Source organism: Mus caroli, unplaced genomic scaffold, assembly GCF_978045245.1.
Source record: "Mus caroli unplaced genomic scaffold, Mus_caroli_1 scaffold_12, whole genome shotgun sequence".
Lineage (NCBI taxonomy): Eukaryota > Metazoa > Chordata > Mammalia > Rodentia > Muridae > Mus > Mus caroli.
In genome coordinates, this window is record NW_028227267.1 from 23,794,626 (window position 1) to 23,816,680 (window position 22,055).

Below are 22,055 nucleotides of genomic sequence, written 5' to 3' on the forward strand. Positions count from 1 at the left end.
TGGCATCTGGGTGCACAAGAATTTGAGAGCCACAGCCTCTGTCCCAGCCCCTGCCATTTCTCACCCAGAGAACCATGGGCTGGGGCCCCTATCCTAGACCATGGTTTTGCTTTCCCTGAGTGACCTGTCAGTGGCAAGGAAGATAGGCAGCCTAGCGCCTTTCCCTGCGTTTTGCCTTCCCAAAGTGGCACATCAGCAGGGCGGTGTTCTGACATCCCAGCTTACGAGGCAGAAACTACTGTCAAGTTCCAGTGGGTCTGCTGGATCGTATGGTCCGAGTGTGATAGAGCCTGCACAGCAGCCAGGACCTGCTGAAGATCCTCTGTGCCAGGCCCACACAAAGCCAGCAGCTTTCCGAGTCACGTGGTGTATGGGCCTGAGTAACACACCTAAGTGAGGAACGTGCTGCCTCCAGAATCCAGATAGGCCCACTGACCATTGTGCTCCTTTCACGGTGGAAGCGGCCAGGTGCAGTGACTTCACCTTAGAAGGAATCTCTGCATGCCCCACACCACTGGTCTCCTAAGAATTTCACTGTGTAGAGGCCCTTGAGTTTTGGTTGGATTTATCTGCCATCTTCTGATGCACATGTGTTACCAGTGAGGCCAAAGTAGTTGCTACCTCCTGCTCACTTGGTGGGATCAGCATAATGTCATCCACATAGTGCACCAATGGGATAGTCTGCGAAAACCAGAAAGTTTCCTTTCCCCAGTGTACTGTTACCCTTGCAAGAGGCTTTAGGTCTCTGAGGAAGGACCAAAAAAACAAACCTCTTAGGAACTCTATCGAGGTCCTTCCTCAGGGAAACCTGGCCGTCTCCACGCAAACAGCTCCAGCGTGAAATTGGTTCATGGGACAAGATTACCATTGCCATGGTCCCCTGTATCCTTTTTTCCATTTGCTTGATAATTTTTTCACTTATACAGATCAAACAAAAATGCAGTAGGCTTCTTGGCCCCTGCTACCTCAGAGCCCAGCTAAACCCTCGTGTTTAATTCACCTGTCTAAGCAGCCGCTTCCCTAAGCCTAAGGTGTGGCAGAAGAAGAAGGGGACCCCAAAGCTCTGCCAATGTGCAGGTGCCCCCTTCATTGTTATGTATCTTACAGAATTCGTGAAGAGCATGGCTTCTGGGCCTTCCCAGTATGGAGAATTAGGTTGTATACAGTGTATCTACTCTAGAATTGCAGTTTGCCTGAGCTTTAAAATCCCTTCATCAACACTAAGCCAATGGATATCAGGCATCTCCGACTCCATTTCAGTAGCCCATCTTTTGACAAATACTTCAGCTAACCATTCAGATGAACTATTGACACTTTTTTTTTTAACTGTGCAAGTTTCCGTATTCCTCCTAGACATCCCACTTGGTGGGCCCGTATCTATAAACCCAGCCTGATCCAGTTTATGTTCCTTCTGCCATTACCTCACAGACTTCTGCTTGGATGACCTAGCAGACTCGTTAAGCTCTTCAGCAGTGTCACACACCTCCTTGGGGACTACACTTTCTGTCTCCCTCTGGGAGCCTGTTTAGCCTTAAGTCGGGTTATAGACCTAGAGGCTACTATTGGTGGGCCCTGGGGGACATTAGTATTATCTTGCCTGGCATCTCCTTCAGAGAAAGTCACTGCAATTTAGCAAAGAATAAAGAATAAATGTCCTCTGTCAAAGGCAGAAAAAGTGATTATTTCAGGCTTTGGGGGTGAGGGTGCATCTTCAGCTGAGAGGGAGAGACTGCTGGTGAGGTGAGACTCGGAGGGTTCAGAGTTCTCAGCGTCCTCCCACCCCAAGTTACAGGATCCCGTTCCTCACCATTTGATGCCCTTACTTTAACAGATGACGCTTCTCCAAAGTTGAGACTTCATTTCTTCCCGTAACTCAGCCAATCTTAGAATGAGGTGTATGATTTGATTTCAGCTCGAGCTCTGAGACCATGGGAGGGAAGGTTCTCTTCTAGGGCACACTTAGAGACCTTTAGACTGTCAGCGTGCATCACTGAGTTTATTGTATTCTGAGATGCTACAAATTGGTTAATTTTCTCTTGTAGCTCATTCTTTGCCTTGGTCAGTTTATCCAGCATCATCATTTTCTTTATTTTTTTTCCCACAAGTTGTCAAAACTTATATACAGAGTTACCAAATCCATTGCCTCCCGCAATTGGTGAATCAAGATAATCAAATGCATTTGTCTCCTTAAGTGTGTAAAATAGCATGGGTTTTCAGTACTCTCTGAGCTCCCAGTAACCGGAGAGGCTTTGGTAATTGTAGTTGGCAAACACCTATTCCAGATCCTTAAAGACATCATCCTTATACTTCTGTTGCTGTAGAACCACTCCTGGTACCAAAACCTGTGTTAGTCAGGGTTCTCTAGAGGAACAGAACTTGTAGAATGAGAGAGAGAGAGAGGGAGAGAGAGAAAGAGAGATTTATTAGAATGGCTTATAGGCTGCGGTCCATCTACTCTTAACAATGACTGTCCACCAACCAGAAGGTCCAAGAATCCAGTAGCTGTTCAGTCCATGAGGCTGGATGTCTTCAGCTGGTCTTCAGTACATTCCAGAGTGCTGAAGAAGTAGGAGCCAACTGCCAGCCAAGGAACAGACTTGACAGTGAGGTGAGAGCAGCCAGGCACAGTGAAGCTTCCATCTTCCATGTCCTTTATATGGTGTGACCCAGATTAAAGATCTGGATTAAAGGTGGATCTTCCAACCGTGACGATAAGAAGGAGAAATGAGTCTGCCAATTCAATTGGTTTAATTAAGAAAAAAAATGCCTCACAGGTATATGCCCAGCCATTGGGTTAGAGTTAATTCCAGTCAAGGTGACAACCGTATAGTCATCACAAATTTGTCCCTTGTTGGGCTGGAGAGATGGTTCAGCCTTCAAAGGCTAGACTCACAACCAAAACTACAAGTCCACTCCTTGTCAGTTTGACACACAGTCACCTCCCCTATATCATGCTTTATTTCCCAATGAGCACAATAACCAGTGCTCCCAGAGTAACCCCCAACTTTTCAGGTGATCTGTGTATTGATAGAACACGCGCACACGCATACACACAACCTTTATTATGAGATTAAATTAAATTTCTGCATTTTTCTTCCTAGGACACAAGGACAATAAAGCAGAGGTGACATAAAATAGGAGAGGATGCATCGTGTCTTCATGAGTGTCTGATTCCTAGAATGTCCCCTGCTGCCTAAGTGCACTGGTTAGCTGGGCATCTCTCCAGGACAGCATGTTCCTACTGGGCGTTCCATCTGTATGAAGGGCAGAGTTACACAACACTCCAGCCCCATTAAGAAAGATTCATAGGTCTTGGATCAGACTGCATCCTGAACACCTCCCCAGTCAGGTCCCAAAGCAACATCAGAGACACATCTCCCTGTAGCGTTTCTGGTCCAAGAATGTTCAGGTTGCCGAGGCCACCCTGACAACAGGGAATGCTTATTTTTTAATTCTCACCACACCTATTGATCTGTGTTCATTTTGGTGAAAAGAATTACTTTGCATTTTCACAATCAGCATCACCAGTCTTCTTACCACATGTGTTTATCAGCTGTTACTCCCATCAACAGATCCCTTGTACAGATGATAATTCACTCCTGGATCTTTAGCAGAAGCTGCTGCCCCGCCTTGCCTTGGGGAGTAATTGTCCTCTGGCGTTCTTGCTGGCAGCTTCTAAAGTAATTTTAATCTCTGCAGCTAAACTGAAAGAACCTATCATGGAAGTTCATGGAACTTATTGAAATCAAAATAAGTACCTATACAGTCCTCAAGAAATGGAGCTTGGATGAGAATCTAAATAAATTCTTTTGTTCAATAAAATGTTATTCAGCTACCAGATGTGAGCCAGGCTCTGTTTAAGTGCCAGTGGTGAATAGGGTTTACCTGAACAGATCCTTCTGACATAGAGAGCTGACATGGTATTGAAAGTAAGACAGTCCAGAAAACAGGAGAAGCCAAGCCTGTTGCCTCAAGCCAGCAGTCCTGACTACTCATGGGCTGAAACAGGAAGATCATGATTTCAGAGTCTGCCTGGGCTACAAAGTGAGTTCTAGGCCAGCTTAAAACGGTTAAACTTTGTCACAAAATCAAAGTACACACAAAATCAAAGTACAAAAATATAAAATGAGCCGGGCATGGTGGCCCACGCTTTTAATCCCAGCACTCGGAAGGCAAGGGCAGGCAGATTACTGAGTTCGAGGCCAGCCTGCCTGGTCTACAAAGTGAGTTCCAGGACAGCCAGGGCTACACAGAGAAACCCTGTCTCGAAACCCCCCCCCAAAAAAAAAGAGAGAGAATATATATATATATATATATATATATATATATATATATATATATATAATGAAAATAGATACAAAGGGGCTGAGGATGTAGTTCAATGGCAGGTGCTTGCCTGGCATTTGTAGCTCTGGATTCAGTCACCAGTACCAAAAGAAATAGAAAGAAAGACCGTGGTGTTACCGGAATCCAGTGGATAGGTTAAACAGGAGGTTGATGAGTGGGCACGGTGCACCTGTAGATGTCGGTGTCCAAGGAGGTGACCTAAAAACCAGGAGGATGAGAGGAAGCCACTTGTTGATCTGTAGCAGTGCTGGTGCAAAAAGATGGAATGTGGGTGTTGAGAGGCCTCTGTGGCTGGAATAACGGGAAAAGTGTGATTGAAGGTGACCTGTGATCCTGTATCCTTCCCATCTCGGCCCAGAAAAAGGCTTTGACTCACATAGCTGTATCAGTTGACTTTTTGGGCCTTCAGTCCCCCATAGGTGCTTGTTGGCTGTGGTGAGCAGATGTGGCCTAGATTTTCTGTCCTGACAACAGGCCCAGCCAATTCATCCTTCTCTTTGCTGAGGGTGACTCATGTGCTAGACAGACATACAGTGTTTGTTCCTGTTGTGTGCTTCTCAAAAGGCCCCTCTTGGAAGGTAGATTCTGTGTCACTGTTTTCTATATCACCTGAAGGCTGTTGTTCAGACACTATGTGTGTGATGTAAACTGTCATGAGTCACTGTCTTTTATGACAGGAGGTGTCAGTAGTTGGCTGAATTGCCTCCCGGTTTAATCATGAGACAAAACGGATGGTTTAGAGATAAGGAAGCTACCTTGCAGCCTATGGCAATTACCAACTAGATTTCAGGGGAAGCTCACCTAAATGCTGCTTACAACAAATCGACCTGGAACATAAAGTTGAAAGGGATTGAGAAGACATTTTATAAAAACGCTACCCAAAAATGTGACTAGCCATGGCGAGCCTGCTTGTGAGCTCGGCACTCGAGAGGCTGAGATGGGAAGAGAGTCAGGCTGTGTACCTTAAATGTTATATATCTCCTGTATGTGTGCACTTTCTAAAAGGTGTATTTTAATTCAGAAGGTTGGAGAAGATGGGAGCTGTTTGAGGTCCTATACGTTGTTGTAAGAACTCACTCCAAGTGTGAGCACCGGCTGGGGAGGGGCAGGGAAGCCCGTCAGCTCAGGAATACAGATCCTGAAGGCCTTAGGTAGTAAGCTTGAGGAAAGGGCTCTGTCCATTTTCTTCATTCTTCAGGAGTGCAGTTAATGAGGAGGCCTCTTGTCCTGGAGCTCTGCCTGAGTTCTGTGAACCATGTTTTTAATGTTAGCTCCTGGTTTACCTGCAGAGAGACTTCAGTCTTCCCAGGGTTTCTTGTACCATGGGCAAATTTGAATTCCCACCAACAGAGGCCTCCACACCATTCTTTCTCTCATGTCCATAGCTAATTCTGTTAGCTGAAGGTTTAAAGACAGACAAACAAACAAAAAAAAACCAGCTAGAATCGTCTTTCGGCTCCTCAGCCTCCTGTGGCAGCTTGTGATGTGCTGTCCTTTGGCCCAGGGTGTCTAATGGGTCTCCCTGCTCCACATCACCCTCTTTAGGCTGCTGTCAGCACAGCAGCAGAGTGAAGCTGCTACGTGAACTTCCTATTAGCATCCATCCATCCATCACCACAGGCAAAAGAGAGAAGCCCTTGCCCCGCCTCAGTGTGAAGTCTGTTTGACTCCCCTGTACCTTCCTCAGTTAGATATCCTAGAACCCTTCACAAACAGATCACACCCGCCCCCAGACTCTTGGCAGAGTTCACCTCACACCACTGATGTGCTCTGGAGCTCAGCCACCCTTCTGTGTAAAGAAGACGACGACTTTGGCCGTTTCACTTCTCCTGAGTGGGGTATCTTACACAAAAGTTCGTATGTCTGTGTGTATACTTATATGTGTGTTAATTTACTAAGATGATTTGTTGGTACTTATGGATGTATACCTTGGACTTCACAGAATGCAGTGTAACAGTGCATGAGTTGTTAGTTCTTTGTAGATTCACCAAGTTGAACCCCTGGAGTATGTTTTCTCTCCAGCTTTTTAAACAGAGGACATTGGGCCTATTGAAAAGCCTCACCTTGTCTTCCAATTACTATCTTTCTACATGATTAAGTTTCTCTGGTCAGTACACACACTGGGTGACTTAAATGATAGACATTTATTTTCTTTCAGTTCTGGGAAGGTCAGGTCCAAAATGAAAGGGCTAGTCAGCAGGTGTTTCCTCCTCAGAAAAGATCAGGCCCCCAAGAGACAACAGCCAGACAGGACAAAACAAGGTAGAATAAGACAAGGCAAAAGCCTGTATATCAAGGCTGGGCACGGCAACCCATTAAGAGGAAAAGAGTCTCAAGGGCAAGGAAAAGAGCCAGAGACACACCCGCTTCCACTGTTCAACATCCTACAAAACTACCAAGCTATCAGTCATAACAGACACGCAGAGGACCTGGTGCAGACTCACGTAGACCCTGTGCTTGCCGCTTCAGTCTGTGTGAGCCCATGTGAGCCCTGCTTAGGTGATTCAGTGAGCCGTGTTCTTCTGAACACGTGTGTCCTCCATCCCCTCCAACTCAGTCTTTCCACCCCCTCTTTTGTGGGGTTCCCCAGTCTCCCAATGGGAGGGACTCAATGGAGACCTCCAGTTTAGAATCTGCATATTATGTCTGGCTGTGAGTCTCTACACTAACTCCCATTTGCTGCTAGCGGTAGCCTCTCTGATGATGACTGGACACTGGACAAGGCACCGATCTATGAGTGTAGCAGAACATTAGAAATCATTTCATTGATTTGTTGTTGTTCTACCGTAGGTGTCTGAGCTAACCAGTCTCTAGTTCCTAGCCATCTAGGCAGTGTAGGGTATGGGCTTCCTCTCATGGTCTGGGCCTCAAGTTAAACTAGACATTGGTTGGCCACACCCACAGATTCTGTGCTGCCATTGCACCAGTGCATCTTGTAAGCAGTATAGATTGTAGGTCAAAGATTTTTGTGTGGGATGGTGTCCATGTTCCTTTTTCCATATCCTGCAGACTCCCTTCCCATACCAAAGAGAGTAGAACATAGGGGTAAAGACTGCGGAGGCGCCAACTTGACCTCTCTCCATTCACTGAGCTATGTGGATGCTGTCCTCGGAAACGGGGCTCCACTGTCCGTTTCAGAGAGCGACCCTCTACCCTAGCATCAGCCTGGCTGTCCTAGCGTCAGCCTGGATTGATTAGGGATCTCTGTGGGACCCCTCAGCTAAAATGTCAACCGAATGGCACATGATCCCAGCACTGGAAGCCGTGTCTGGCTACAGAAGATGACCAGGTCAGACTCCGTATCCGTCTTCACTAGGAGCCTCACGGATTCCAGGAAGCTTCAACTGAACTAGATTGCCACCCCACACCCCACAACTCCAAATGTCTCCCCATACTCGCTCCCTTCACCCCCAGTTCCTGCCACCTGATCTGTTTTAGTCACTCACAAAATCTGTTCTATTTCTCCCTCGAGGGCCCTCCTCTTTGCCTAGCCTCTCTGGGTCTGTGGATTGTAGCTTGATTATCATTTACTTAACAGCTAATGTCCACTCGTAAGTAAATAGAAACTGTAGTGTTTTTATAGGTCTGGCTTACCTCGCTCAGGATGATTTTTTTTCTAGTTCCATCCATTTGCCTGCAAATGTCATGATGTCTGTGGTTTTAACAGCTGAGTAATACTCCACTGTGTAAATGTACCACATTTTCTTTATCCATTCTTTTGCTGGGCAACATCTAGGTTGTATCCAGTTACTGGCTATTATGAACTAAGTTGCCATGAATATAGTTGAGCAAGTGTCTTTGTGGCAGGATGGAGCATCTTGTGGGTGTGTGCCCAAGAGTGATATAGCTGGGTTTGGGACTTGAGGTAGATCAAATCCCAGTTTTCTAAGGAATCAGTGGATAGCTGCTACTTTTTCTTGCTGTTGGTGTTTGGTGTTTGTTTGTTTCTTGAAACAAGGTTTCTCTGTGTAGCCCTGGCTGTCCTTGAACTCTTTCTATAGACCAGGCTGGCTTTGAACTCACAGAGATCTGCCTGCCTCTGCCTCCTAAGTAAGTGCTGGGATTAAAGGCATGCACCACCACCTCTCCGCTTGGATGATCTACTTCTTACAATGTCCTCACATAGTCTTTTCCTGGTACACTCATACATATGTGTCCTGGATTCCTCTTTTTTTTTTTTTTTTTTTAATTTTTGAGACAGGGTTTCTCTGTATAGCCCTGGCTGTCCTGGAACTCACTTTGTAGACCAGGCTGGCCTCGAACTCAGAAATCCACCTGCCTCTGCCTCCCGAGTGCTGGGATTAAAGGTGTGCGCCATCACGCCCGACTGGATTCCTCTTTTTAAAAAACACTAAACATATTGGGTTAGGATACACCCACAGGACCTCATTTTACCTTAGTCACTTCTTCAAAAGCACTCTCTGCAAGCAGTCACCAGGGATTCATCCCATGGTCCCACAATTGTTCCCTTTATCTATACGTCACATTGATATAATGGTATAACAGTAAATTTATTATATGATGATCTATACTTGTGTCTGGTTATACTGTACTTTAATTATATCATTTTATGTAATCCATTTACTATATATATTAAATACACACCATTTGAAGGGAAGTTATAGCCTCTCTGCTACCTAAGTGTCCATCTTGTAGGAAGCAGACCCTTCTCCTTTTCCAGTATCTGATGTCCTTAGTAATGGTGAAGATAGAGCCAAGCATCCTTTAACCCCAGCACTAGGGAGTCAGGCAGACAGATTACCAACTTTGAGGCCAGCCTGGTCTACAGAGTGAGTTCTAAGACAGCCAGGGCTACACAGAGAAACCCTGTCTTGAAAAACAATAATGGTGGTAGAAGTCAGGATGGTGAGGGCAGAACTGAGAAGCACAAAGTGACTGTGCCCCAGCTGAAGTCTCTTTTGAGCGTCTACCCCTCAGTGGCACTTGGTGTTTCCAGGACAAACTCTGTTCTCCAGGGCCATTCAGGCCCCAGGGCCTCTTGGGCTTCAGCTCAAGATTCCGTGGCATTGTTGAGGTTTGGCTATACCGTGTGTGGAGGACACAGCGCTCTTCCTTACCGTCCCACCAGCTTTTCGGTCTCTTCAGTGTCAGCATGACTGGGAGCACCAGGCTTGTTATGCCAATGTTTGTACAGCAGCCTTGGCCTGCCAGGTGTAGGCTGCTGCATTTATTCGGAGCAGGGCTCACTAATATGCGTTCTGTTTTCGCAAACCCTCCTGCTGCTCAGTCTCTGGCGGCTTGGGGTTTCTCCAGAAGTTGGTGCTCGCCTGCTGCCCGTTCTGGTCAGGGGTCTTTCATGCCTTAAGTCAGTCTGATTCTTTCTTAGCACTTTGGTGTAGTAAATATCACACAAGCCTCGCTTCCGATGTTTGTTTTAGTTGCGCAATGTTGATAAGAGTTTCAGGGGCACCTGGAGCCAAAACACTCTTTCCCTGTTGCAGACAGCGTGCTGAGCGAGACAGCTTGGACAAAGGCACACACCTTTGCCCTGGGAGTCCCTTGCCAGCCAAGGTTGAACAGGTTGTTGCTGCCCCTTCCCTGGAGCTGTGAGCACAGCCAGCATCTCCTCTCTGTGCCTCTGCCTGGGAAATTCAGCATCCGCTCAGTTCTCAGGGCTGCTCGTCTAAGCCTGCTCTGCTTGGATTCTCCTGGGTCCTTCTGCCCTGCAGGACTCATTACAGGCCCTCTGACCCAGCACTCAGGAACCCCCTCATGAGGCCCATGTTCAGTTTGTTACCCTCTTACCTGCTATATCTCCAGCAGGCTTTTTTTGTGTTTATATACTGTAATGAAGCAAATTAAGTTATTCTAAACACTCTGCTATGCTCTGTGACTGTACGTGTGAGCTCCAAAGCTGTGTCTGCTCTGTGTCTTCTCTCTGGTCTTTCAGCAAGCTCTCACTCAACCTTGAGGACCTGGCTTGCTTACTTCCATTAGGGAAGCCTGTCCTAACTCCTGCGTCCAGCCTCAGAGCTGTCTCTTCTTCCGTCCTGCACTATACGACTCTCCCATTTCCTAGGGAGCTCACTACATTTGTAGCCCTGATGTCTGGCTTGGAGTACAGTAAGCCTCAGGGTGAGTGGGTGTGTTGTCCTAGAACATATGCTAGAGCTGGAAGCAACTACATTGTCCCTCGCTGCTTCTAGTCATCACCTAAATGAGCTCTGTCACAAGGGGAAGATGCAGGTTTGCACACACTGTGAGAAGGCGTGGTTCAGGAAGGAGCATCTAGTTCTGAAGCGTCCTTGCCAACAGACCGAAGTGCAGGCTCATTGTAATCTTCACTGAGCAAAATATGCTGCCACACTACGTGTTTTAACTTAGCAATGTAAATAATAGTGGTAACACACCTTGGGTATGGACTTTACGTTGCTGTTGGTTTGAGAAACTCCCAATGTCTGTTTATTCTTTCAGTTAAACGCTTCAGAGAACCAAAGCATGAAAGACGGCCGTGGAGGATATGGTACGTACCAAAGTGCCAGCTCACCCCGAGAAAGCACTTGCCGAGGTTGTTAGGGTTTGGTCTAGGGACTGATGGTGGAGTACTGGGATAGGTAGGACAGGAGAAATTACATACCGAATAAAGTAGTGGGGTTCTCAGCTGAGTTAATACGAATGCTGTATGATATGAAAATAGTTCTATGTGTGTGTGTGTGTGTGTGTGTGTGTGTTGTTTTGTTTTCAAAAACTTTTGATCCCTACATTTATTTATAATGCTGCTCTCAGTGCTGGAAGATGGAAGACGATGTGAACGGAGCAGCCTCTGCTGTGGGCTTCTCCATCTTGACTGTTACGAGATTATGCCTGTATGTGTAATCAAATACAAGTTTATTTGGAAATTAGTAATATTTCAGAGATTCTTATCACACCCCTCACCAGATGTGACTCAAAACTTGAAGGAAACAGTGTTTACATTCCCTGGTTTATTATGAAGGATGCAGATGAGTGAATGGCTAGATGAAGCCGTTCAGTGAGCTGGAATGTTCTGATTCCTGAGCCCAGTTCTGTGAGCATGGCTCTCATGTCCACCATCCTCCCTGGGAATGGATTCATTTGCTCACTGATTCCAGAACTGTGTTTTAAGGCTCATGAGGCCTATGGGTTGTTAATGTAGTCCGCAGCCCTTCTCTTCTCCCTGGAGTATGGTGGGGCTTATTTACTCATGGCTCAGTCTTTCAGTGGCCTGCCCCACCCTAAAGCTCTCTAGGAACTACAGACACCATTTTAGAACAAACTATACTCCTATCACCCAGGACAGTCCAAAGGATTAGACCTCTCTCTGTGAGGGAGCCTGGAACAACAACAACAAAAAAGGATATTCCTCACACCCCTGGCACTTGGGACGTTACAGGGGGTTGGGACTCTGGGTCCGGGGCAGAGATCAAGTGTTTAATGTAGATACATGAATATCAAACATACTCATTTTGTGTAGGATGACCCTGCAGTAGCAGTTGTATGTTCATTATGTAGTAGTAAAGCTTCAGAAATAGGTTCCAAGGATAAAATTCCCAAACAGTAAGTCATTTGGAAGGAGACAGACAGGCCTCTGGTAGCAGTGTGGGCTACACTAAGCTTACTCCTGCCCTAATGAGACTTCCACTCCCCTTCAGTAGTGACGCCATCATCATGTCAATAAAAGTGCTTTATAATTGTCCCATGCACTCACTGATTCCTAAGGACGTGCCTCCTGTATGTTGAGAATTCCTATTTGTACTCTTCTGTCACTGAGTCTCCTGAATCTGGGCATTTAGCCCTGCCGTCACGGTTAGTAAGGAGCACCGAGGAGACCTAGGTCTCAGGCCCTCTGTGTGTTTTGCATGGTACCCTTTGGTGTCTCCTTGCCTCTGGGTGTAGGGATGCTTTTGAGGCTTGGCCACAGACTTGGTCTGTTTTCCCTAAGGTGGTTGCTGCTCTCCTGTCCAGTTGGTAACACTTGCTGGTTCTGTTTTATGCAGGTTTTTAGACACTTCCAAACAAGCCATAGGGATGCTCTTCATCCACTTTGCAAATGTGTACCTAGCAGATCTCACTGAAGAGGACCCTTGTTCACTGTGAGTGGCTTGTATTTGAATTTAACCTCCATTGAAGATATGGACTGGCCTTCTCTTCCCTTGCCAGCACAGCTCTCTAGCTTGGGGGAGGTACCCATTCTTTCTCCTCTCTCTAGTTTCACCCTGTGTGTGCCTTCATGAGTTTGTACACTCCGCTTTCGGTTGGTTCTCAGGACTTTAACAGTTACCTTGTGTGTTGGCTTTATGCTCATCAGTCTAAGTTCAGTCCTTTGTCTTTCTAGTGCCCAAGTTCACAGCAGCCCCTCATCAGGACAGGATAACACTCAAGCATGGCTGTGTGCTAGATGAAGAGCACACGGGTGTTTCCTGTGCTGTGAGATGTTCAAAGGCACAGTTATCATTGGGCATCACTGGCCTCTCTGACACAAAAAGCATCCATCTATCAGCGTGGACTGCCTTCCACATGAGGTGCAGAGCAATGTGTCTGCTACCTTATCCATGCCCTAAAACACTTTACTTCTTACTGGAGGAGGAGTGGTCATTCCCCTAGCAGACAGAGTGGCAGAGGTTTCACTCCAATTCCAACTCTTACTTCCCTTTTCCAACTTCAAGTGGGAGGGACCGGAAGGTTATAGTACCTAAAGTTCACACAGTGCAGACATGGTGAAGCTGGACATAGACCAGTCTGTGTACTCTGTACACATCAGTACCCCCATGATGCTCTGATGCCTAAATGAATCCTCTGTGTTGAATGCAGAGTGTCAAATTTGGTCTTGGCTTCCAAGGGCAGCACACAGTAGGCTCAGGAAGTATTTGACAAGTATATAAATGAATGCAAGACTGGATATACCCATTGTCCTTGTTATTTTTCAGGCTTCATCTCAGATGTGAACCTGCAGGTGTGAATATCCTTCCACACCAATTAGAGATAGTGTCAGAGCAGGGCCCTCCTGCCAGAATGGAAACTGCTTTGGAAGCTGGGACAATTCTTTCTGACTCTGGTCTGAGAGTGACCCCTTGTGTCTTTAAGGAGGAAGAACAAGCTGCCTGCCTCCCTCTCAGTGCTCTGGGTTCTGGGGACCAAGCACAGTATGCTGGCCCCATGTTGAAGTATTATGCACATCACAAAGCCCAGACGGGAGCGGAGGTCTGCTGGTCTACATAAAGTGTCTCAGCCTTAGCAACTTGAAAGCTCCTTGAAGCCAAGTCTTGCACGGTCCTTGAGCTTATCCATAGGGAGTTCAAAGCCCTTTAGTATCACAGGGTCAGTATCTGCTCCATGGCCTCACTTTCATCTTAGTCTGCCTCAGTAACTGGAGCCTGTGTCCAGCGGTGCTCAGCTGGATCTACGCAGAAGGAGGCTAGGTAAACAAGGGGTGTTACCTTGGTGAGAACAAGGTTATATCTCAGGAAAGTGGAAGCCAGCCTTATAAGAATGGTCACTATTGGCATGCCTCCCCATGTTCCCTTCTCCAATCCTCTGGCCTTTTCTTGGGGCAGCAGAACTCTCTCATTGAAGTATAAAAGTCACATCTGGGACTGTAGCTCTGATAGAACATTTGCCTAGCACGCGCACACACATATACACAGTGCTGGGTTCCATCACTAAAAATAAAAAATAAAAATACTGTTTGCACACGTGGTTACAGACAGGGATTTGCCTAAGAAGTCTCAGAAACCATTTTCCTTGAATGCCCTAGGAAAGTGAGTGGCACAGTTACACCGCCTCCCCCGGCCTGGAACCACCGGGATGAACAGAACCACTCAATGGACTTATTGTTGCCGATGGGGATTTGTTCTCCTCGGTTCCCTTAGCTACTTCCAGGTGTGCTGTCTTCTGTTGAATCTTGGCCTTGGCACATACACTTGAAGTTTATAAAGCTTCTTTGTCCTTCTCTTTCCTGTTCTTCAAGTTTTTAATATTAGCACCTTTTCAGACTCCTGGAAATGGAAGCCACCATTCTGTAGTCTCTTGCATAAATATATGTTGGAGTACTACTCTCCCTCAGTAAAGCCAAACATAGGCTGGGTCTGTTAGCCTTCATCTGGGACCCTGGTAAGTGCCACAGTGAGGCCACAGCTTAGTGGCTTTATTCCCTGACCATGCTGGTATGGCCTCTCTTTCTAGGTACCTCATCAACTTTCTTCTGGACGCCACTGTAGGCATGCTGCTCATTTATGTGGGTGTACGCGCCGTCGGTGTCTTGGTGGAGTGGCAGCAGTGGGAATCCCTGCGTTTTGGAGAATATGGTAATGTCCAGGAACACTGGGTAGGGCCTGCTGGGGACTCTGAAGTCAGGAGGATTTGGGCTGTTCACTGTCTCCTTGTGTGGACATAGAGAAGTTCACTTTAAGGCTTGAGACTCACTTTCCTAGTAGCTGGGAGCAAGTACTTCACTGCCAAGATCTCCATTGTGGGGGGAAAGAATTGCAGAAGCCAGGAGACAGCCCTTCCCCCAGAGGCACTTGGTCCCACATGCAGGGCTGCAGGGCCACCTCGTCCTGCTGAGCTTCCCAAAGAGTTCATGTCCCCTGCCCACCACATCAGATAGATGGGAGCAGCTGTTGTTTGGGAAGGCTGTCCACAGTGAGGTGAAAGCCTGTCCCTCTTTCTGCTACACACCTGCGATTGTCCTGTCACCGGATTACTCTGCTAGAACGTTTGCCTAGTGAGGTGATCCTGGTGAGGAGCTACTCTTAAGGAGCAGTGTTAGGAGCTCACCACAAGAGGGTGCCAGGACAAGTGTGTACAATCTGGATCCACACTCCTTCCATGCCATGGCTCTGGGCCCAGAGACCTACTGTCTTCTAGGTGCCTGAAGGCCTCTGAGAGAATGACAGTTTAAAAGGGCACATGATTGCTGGAGCTGGCTGTGGAGTGCCTTGGGTATTTCTAGAAATCTTAAGTAATTGTTTGTCTTCAGTGAGGGAGTATGAGTTCAGGGGAGGGCTTTTCTTAGCCTGTTACTTGATGCCAATGAGTCAGTGACTTAAGATAGGGCCCAACATAGCATGTGCCTCAGGACTCCAGGGAAGGAGGCTTCTGAGATGTCCAAACCCATAGAGTTCTCAGCTTGCGGGACAGAAATGGCCACAGCACATGTGGACCAGTCTGACGTCATTCTCATTTTATAAAACAGGCAACTAAGGAGTTAAGTGACGTAAGTGACGTACCCGGTCAGGACGCGTTTGTGAGCTGTGTGTCCTCTGCACCAGGGGTCCTAAAACCTTCCATGACCGCCACCAGCACTGCTCACCTGCACCTCAGCTATAGAGATCCCTGTCTGGAAGGCAGAGCTGTCAGATACACAGTAGCTGACCAGTGATACTGTTTCGTTCTCACAGTCAATGGTTGACTGAGAACAGGGGTCAGGTCTGGTCCCCTACACCACCAGTTCTCAAGCAAGTTTTGCCTGCCTCCTCCCCAAGGATGGAAAGAAGGGAAAGCGGCAGTGGCTTTGTGTGAGCCCTGTCCTCTTGGCCCAGCCCCTTAATCTAGTCACTGGTGTTGGGAACCAGAGTCCTCAAGTGTCTCCAGAGAAAACGTCCCTTTGTCAAGGGCCGCCCCAAGTCCTCATTCCCTGGACTGTCTCCCCGCTGCCTGCAGGCATTGTAGTTGTTGGTTGTTGTTCTGCGCTGCTGTAAGAAATCAACACAAGCTTAGTGACTTAAGACAACCCAAGTGGATTTATCTGTGGTCCCTTCAAAAGTCCAACACAGTTCTGTTGGGTTAACATGAAGGCAGCATTAGGGTTGTGTCATTCTAGAAGTGATGCAGATGTTGTTTGGTTGCCTTGTCCAGCCTCTAGTTCTGTCTGGGTCCCTGGCTTATGATTTTCTCCCTCTGTCTTCAAAACCAGCAGCCAAGTTCTTCTCAAGGTATAACATTCTGACCTTCCACCTTGAAGTGGCCCTGTGCTTACCTGAGTGCATCTGTACACTCCAGATGTTCCATTTAAAGTCTGAATAGAAACCTTAATTCCATTAACAGCCAGAATTCCCCTTGCCTAGGTCACAGCACATAGCATGGGTTCCAGAGACTGGGACATGGACATCTTTGCAGGACCATTATTCTACACCAGGAACTCCATGTAGGCCCCACAGCTCTCAGGGAAATAAAGAAGAAGCGGTTGTTCTCAAGATAGCATGTTGGGTTCCTAGGAGAAGTCATGGGACTTGAAACATAAGCATCGTTGTTTGGTTTGAGGGGTGAACAGTTTTTGAGTCACAGGTGGTATCTGTAGTCTGATGACCAAGCTTCTCTTGCCCTGAAGACAGGATAGTGTTCGGTGGCACAGTACATCATAGGCTTTCCTGCCGGCCCATCCACGTGCTCCCTTCCAGAGGCTTCTCAGCACACACGTGTTCCTTCCTTTTGGCCCCTATTCCCATAACAGCCTGCGAGAATAATTTACCGGAACAAGCCATGTCCCTGAGGTTGCCCACTACAGTAGAAAGCAGGGCACACTGGCATGCTTACTGACCGTATTTGTCCTCTAGACAGAACTTCAGGGAGCATTTGAAAGACTGTCAAGGGAACAGAAATAATCAAACAAGCTGTCACATGTCCACTCAGTCCGCCTCCAGTGACCTGTGGCCTGGTACACCGGAAGCGAGGGTGTATCAGCCGGACACGGGCACTTTTATCTCTCTTGGGTGGTTTTCAACATTTTTATTTTAGTATAAAACAACAACAGGCCATGGCAGCTGCACTGTACAAACTGAGAAAGAAGAGGAAACTGAAGTCTGTCTTCTCCGTTACTCACAGCCTCCGTTCTAGGCAATGGAGTGAGGGCACGCTGAGCAAGTGAATGCCCTCACAACAGTGAACAAATGGTGTCCTTTGTCTGCTCTTTCCCAGATAGCCCAGTCCTTCTCGGACACTTCCCAGCGGTACTTCCTAGATGGTGATTACTGTTCTTGCCTGGGAGTTGAGCAAGCAGTTTCCTCTCCTGTTCTCAGTAAGATCAGGTGGTTTACCAAAAGCATTGTGAAACTCCTGCTAGGCCTTGCCAGGAAGAGTGACACTTCCAGGTGCTCTGCTGAGGCTTAGATGCCCTGCCCTGGAGGTGGGAGCAAAGGGTCAGGCCTTAGGTTAGGCACTCAGTGTGCTGCTGCATGCTTGCCGCCCTTCTCCTGCCGTTGTCCAGAAGAGGAAGGGACGTGTTCTGCTGGTTGTCCATTACAGCTGTGGAAAGGCATTCACCTGCCTCCACTGTGTTCGGCCTGCAGCCCCAGACAGGGATGCCGCCTGCTGCATGGGTGCCTGGAGATGTCTCTCCAGACCAGGTCCTCTTCTCACAGCCTTCCTGAAATGTCACTTTGTTGCTGTTCTGGTCCGTGGAATGCAGGTCACCCTGGCCGAGCTTCCAGGACAAGGCCCTGCCACCCACTCTCCCACTCTGAGGAGGCCTGGCCTAAGATTCTGCGTGTCATTCGATCATTCTCTAGAGAGGCTAGTCCCACCCTTCAATGAGTCTGTTTCTGGCATACCCTAGAGGCACTGCAGGGTCCAGTTGGTCCCCATTTTGGACTGTTGGAGCCCTCCCGAGCACTTCTTAACCATACCACTGACAGCCTGTGCTGTAGCCGCTGGCCTCAGTCCGTATCTGCCACATCCTGTCTTAAAGGCTTCGATCTCTTTCTCCTAGCCAAGGTGTTACATGGCCCCCCAAAATGAACTATGTTGCTCCAAAATTTGTGTTTGGTTAATTCTATGAAACCATTAACTTGTGGTTCTTTTGCGTGGGTTTGTGGACTCTGAGGCTCTCTGGATCAGACTGATCTTACCCAGGGCTAAGAACCGCAGGGAGGCTGGGGGATGGGGCAGCCTGAAGGAGGAAATAGACAAAGAAGTTGATTACTGCAGTTATAGGCACAGTGTCAGAGAAAAGGGGGTTAGCAGCAGTCGCTGGAAAAATCAACTGCAGATAAAATAGCACTATTGCTTAACCCAGCTGCTGCTGCCAGTGGACAGAGCCAGCAGTGAGGGCTAAGTTTAGTTCCCCTTAACTCTATCCTAGATTTTTTTTTTTTTTAAGAAAAACATTCTGGTATATCCAAATTAGGAATTCTGGCTTTATTCAGAGTACTGCCTCTTTTAGAAATGAGGTGATTTGTAGAGCTTTAGAGACTCATAAAGTACCTTAGAGCCAGGGTTCTGGGATCCAGCTAGGGCCATGAGGGCTCATAATGAGCTGCAAAGGGCTTGGGTGGTAGTGTCCTACTCAGATCCTGGTGTGTGTGACTAAGCACCTGCCTGTCCCTGCAGGAGACCCTCTGCAGTGCGGGGCCTGGGTAGGGCAGTGCGCCCTCTACATCGTGATCATGATCTTTGAAAAGTCCGTGGTCTTCATCGTCCTTCTCATACTCCAGTGGAAAAAGGTTTGCCTCCATCCCTGCTTCTGCGCTCTGTGCTAAGCCAAGTAAACGACAGCCCCGTCATCCCCAGCCCTGGCACCCGGCCTGCTGGTTTCTGTTTTAGCTCCATGCGTGTGAGTCCTGGGTCTGGTCTGATGTAGCAGCTGTTTATAAGAGCGTTAGTTTGTCATTCTTGTCCTTGGTGTTCATGCACTTGGTGATGAAACTTGGGGATGTGTAAGCATAATGGAAATCCAGCTCCCTCTGCTGTGTTGCTTGGTCTGCTCAGCCTGCAGACTTGGTAACTGTGAATGTGTCTCACTGGTCAATGTCCTTCACACTCGTGTCTGCCAGTTCAGCTGAAGCGACGGAGCAGTTTCTGAGGTCTTTACTCTCCTACATGCTAATACCTGGGTAAGCCCATGGCCCTCAGGTCCACAGGGGAAGCTGCCCCAGAGCCAGTGGCCCAGAGCAGCTCTGACCCATCCTTACCAACAGTCAGATCTAGGGTCTGTGCAGCCATGGGTGTGAGGGGCTGTTCCAGTGGCTCTTGGGAAGTGTCTGAGTCTCCTGTGTGCTGCCCCTGTGTCTCCTCACTGTGTCTGTTTCTCTCTGCAGGTGGCCCTATTGAATCCAATTGAAAACCCCGACCTGAAGCTGGCCATCGTCATGCTGATAGTCCCCTTCTTTGTCAATGTCAGTGCCTTGTTGAGTGTCTTATCCCAGCTTGTACCCTGCCACTAAGGTTTCCTGTTCAACGCTCTGAGTGTGACACAAAAGTCACCTTTACAGCCTCAGACAATCCTTTCTATCTGTGTAGCCAGTCCGTCCCCTAACCAGTATTGAACTTGGTAGGAGTCCTTCCTCAGAAATCAGGTACCCACTCTAGGGCCCCTATTTCAGGCAGAGGGTCCTAGGAACTATGACTTGCCTTCCCTGATAGGCCACTTCGCTGAGAGATCCCAGCCTGTGGGTGAAGTGTGTGACTTCTAGAACAGGGTCAAAGCGTTCTCCAGGTATTTGCTGTTGAGTATAGACCTCAGAGAAGCTCTTGAGCACAGTGGCCTCGTGTGGAGAACCAGTGATGTAGAGCGCTAAAGGGATCGGGGGCTCCCTGAAGCAGCATTGTCGCCACCTGTGAAGGACCCATGAGGCTCAAAACGGGCAGAGACTGGGGTTCTTGGCCCGAAACAGGCTGCCTGGTTTGTTTGTTGGGTGTTTTGGTTTTTGGGGTTTTTTTGTTTGTTTTTTGGTTTTGGTTTTGGTTTGGTTTAGTTTGTTTTTTGGAGTCAGGGTCTCTCTACACAGCCCTGGCTGTCCTTGAACTCACTAGAGTAGACTATGCTGCCCTCAAACACAAATGAGTCTGTCTCTGCCTCCACAGTGCTGTGATGCAGGGTGTGCGTGCAGCACCGCGCCTGCCCCTGGGCTGCCTGTCATTTAACCCAACAATAAACCCATAATTGACCACAGCAAGAATCACCCTGCTGTTCTCTGATCATAAAAGTACAGCAAGTGAAAGAGAGCGGCTACTTCTCTTGGATGTCCTGGGAGGCGTCAGGGCTGAGTGCGGCTTCTCTTTTGTCTGAGGAAGGGGTGGGTATGGAGCCTTCTGCTTGCTTTGTTCTGATTTATCCAGAGTGACTACACCTTTCTCTTCGCACAGGCTTTCATGTTCTGGGTAGTGGACAATTTCCTCATGAGAAAGGGGAAGACGAAAGCTAAACTAGAAGAAAGAGGAGCCAACCAGGACTCAAGGAATGGGAGCAAGGTTCGCTACCGAAGGGCAGCATCCCATGAGGAGTCTGAGTCTGAGGTAGGAGCCTCTCTGACTCCCCAAGGGCTTGGCCATTATACCTTGGGCTCTCTGCTCTTAAGTTTGTACCTGAATTCGCAGTGCCAGTCAGAGGGAAGGAAGAAGCTGAGCTAAAGAATAGCTCAGGTCGCTCAGAGCCTCATTAGCGTGAGCCCAACATCTGCTGTCACAAGTGCTGTCTCAAGCCAAAAGGATGTAGTATGTAGATTTGCTATAGACCATCGCTGCGGCAGCGGTGGAGACAGCTAGGTAAGGTGAGATCTGTCTTACTCCAGGGGAACGTTAAGGTACTTGGAGCCCTGTTCTTCATGAACAAGCAAGGGAAAAACTTGTAAAATATAGGACTAGCTAAACCTCACAGAGGTAACCTCGTCTCCCTCTACCCACTGGTGCCTGACATAAGGAAGGCATGCGTGAGCACAGACAGCACAGGGCAGGGGAGTGTGTCCCTTGGGCTGCAGCATTCGTGACCTGGGCCTCAGTGTCTGCGGAAACTCCATAGTGCTGAGCAGCTATGCTGCCAGTGGGAGCTATAGACGTGGCTGAGATTAGCCAGGCTTGTGGCACATGGCTTTACCCCTGCACTTGGAAAGTAAAGACACTCAGATCTCTGTGAGTTCGGAGTCAGCCTAGTCTACATAGCAGAGTCCAGGCCAGAAAGGGCTATAGAGTGAGACCTTGACCCCCCAGCCACCCCCAGAGTGACTGAGACGGCTGCCACCCTGAGACCTAAGGATGAGTATAAGCAGACACACAGTTGGTTTACCACCATGCGTGCAGTGCATCTGACTGAGCATGCGCACCAGCCCTGGGGACCCCTGGGCAGGCTGGAGGAGTTTTAAATGATGAGTAGATTAGAAAGCAAGCCTCAATTTTCTCCAAGTATGTATTCTGGTTATAGGGCTGTATTACATCCTGATAAATGGCCAACATTTGGCAAATGACAAAAAGCCATAAAGCAGAAATTATGCTTATAGGCATTCACAACCACATGGTCTGGCCTCTGATATTAAGTGAAGTTCACATTGGCCAGAGCAGGGAGCCGTGAACCATCAAGTGACTCTGTCCACAGGAAGGGTAGTGAGGCTGTTTGTCCCACCCCTCAAGTAGGAGTTCACATTCCCCAGCTTGGCTGGGCTTTGGGCCCTTAAACCTTCATGCAGGCCATTCAGATCTTCCCGTGGTAAGCAGAGGTCTAAGGCCAGCAGCTGCAGCAGGAGTGAACAAGTTTGTCCTCAGTGTCCCGGCTGCATGGAGGGGTAGAGCGCTCCCCTCTTCATCTTCATGACAGAGGTGGCTCAAGACAGCCCCTCTGAACCTACACTGCCTGTCTGGTCCCTGGGATGACTCCAGTCCCTTTTGAAAGACACTGTGTATGTAAGGTGATTCCAGAACCCTGAGATTCCAGGCGCCGGCTTGGCTTTGATCAGCTTTGGGTCTGGCTGGAAGCCAAGTGAAGGCATTGATTGGGTAGGGGGTGGCAGATTAGGGGTGGTGAC

General features: G+C 48.1%; 1 protein-coding gene across 1 annotated transcript in view; it reads left to right on the forward strand.

Annotated features, from left to right (window-relative positions):
• Window positions 1–22,055, forward strand: part of Stimate (STIM activating enhancer) — a 50,579-nt gene that overhangs the window by 25,801 nt on the left and 2,723 nt on the right. The window contains exons 2-7 of the mRNA XM_021182446.3: window positions 10,783–10,831; window positions 12,324–12,419; window positions 14,509–14,630; window positions 18,652–18,764; window positions 19,359–19,436; window positions 20,407–20,556. Of these exons, the coding sequence (XP_021038105.1) occupies window positions 10,783–10,831; window positions 12,324–12,419; window positions 14,509–14,630; window positions 18,652–18,764; window positions 19,359–19,436; window positions 20,407–20,556 (608 nt within the window). The remainder of the gene's footprint in view (window positions 1–10,782; window positions 10,832–12,323; window positions 12,420–14,508; window positions 14,631–18,651; window positions 18,765–19,358; window positions 19,437–20,406; window positions 20,557–22,055) is intronic.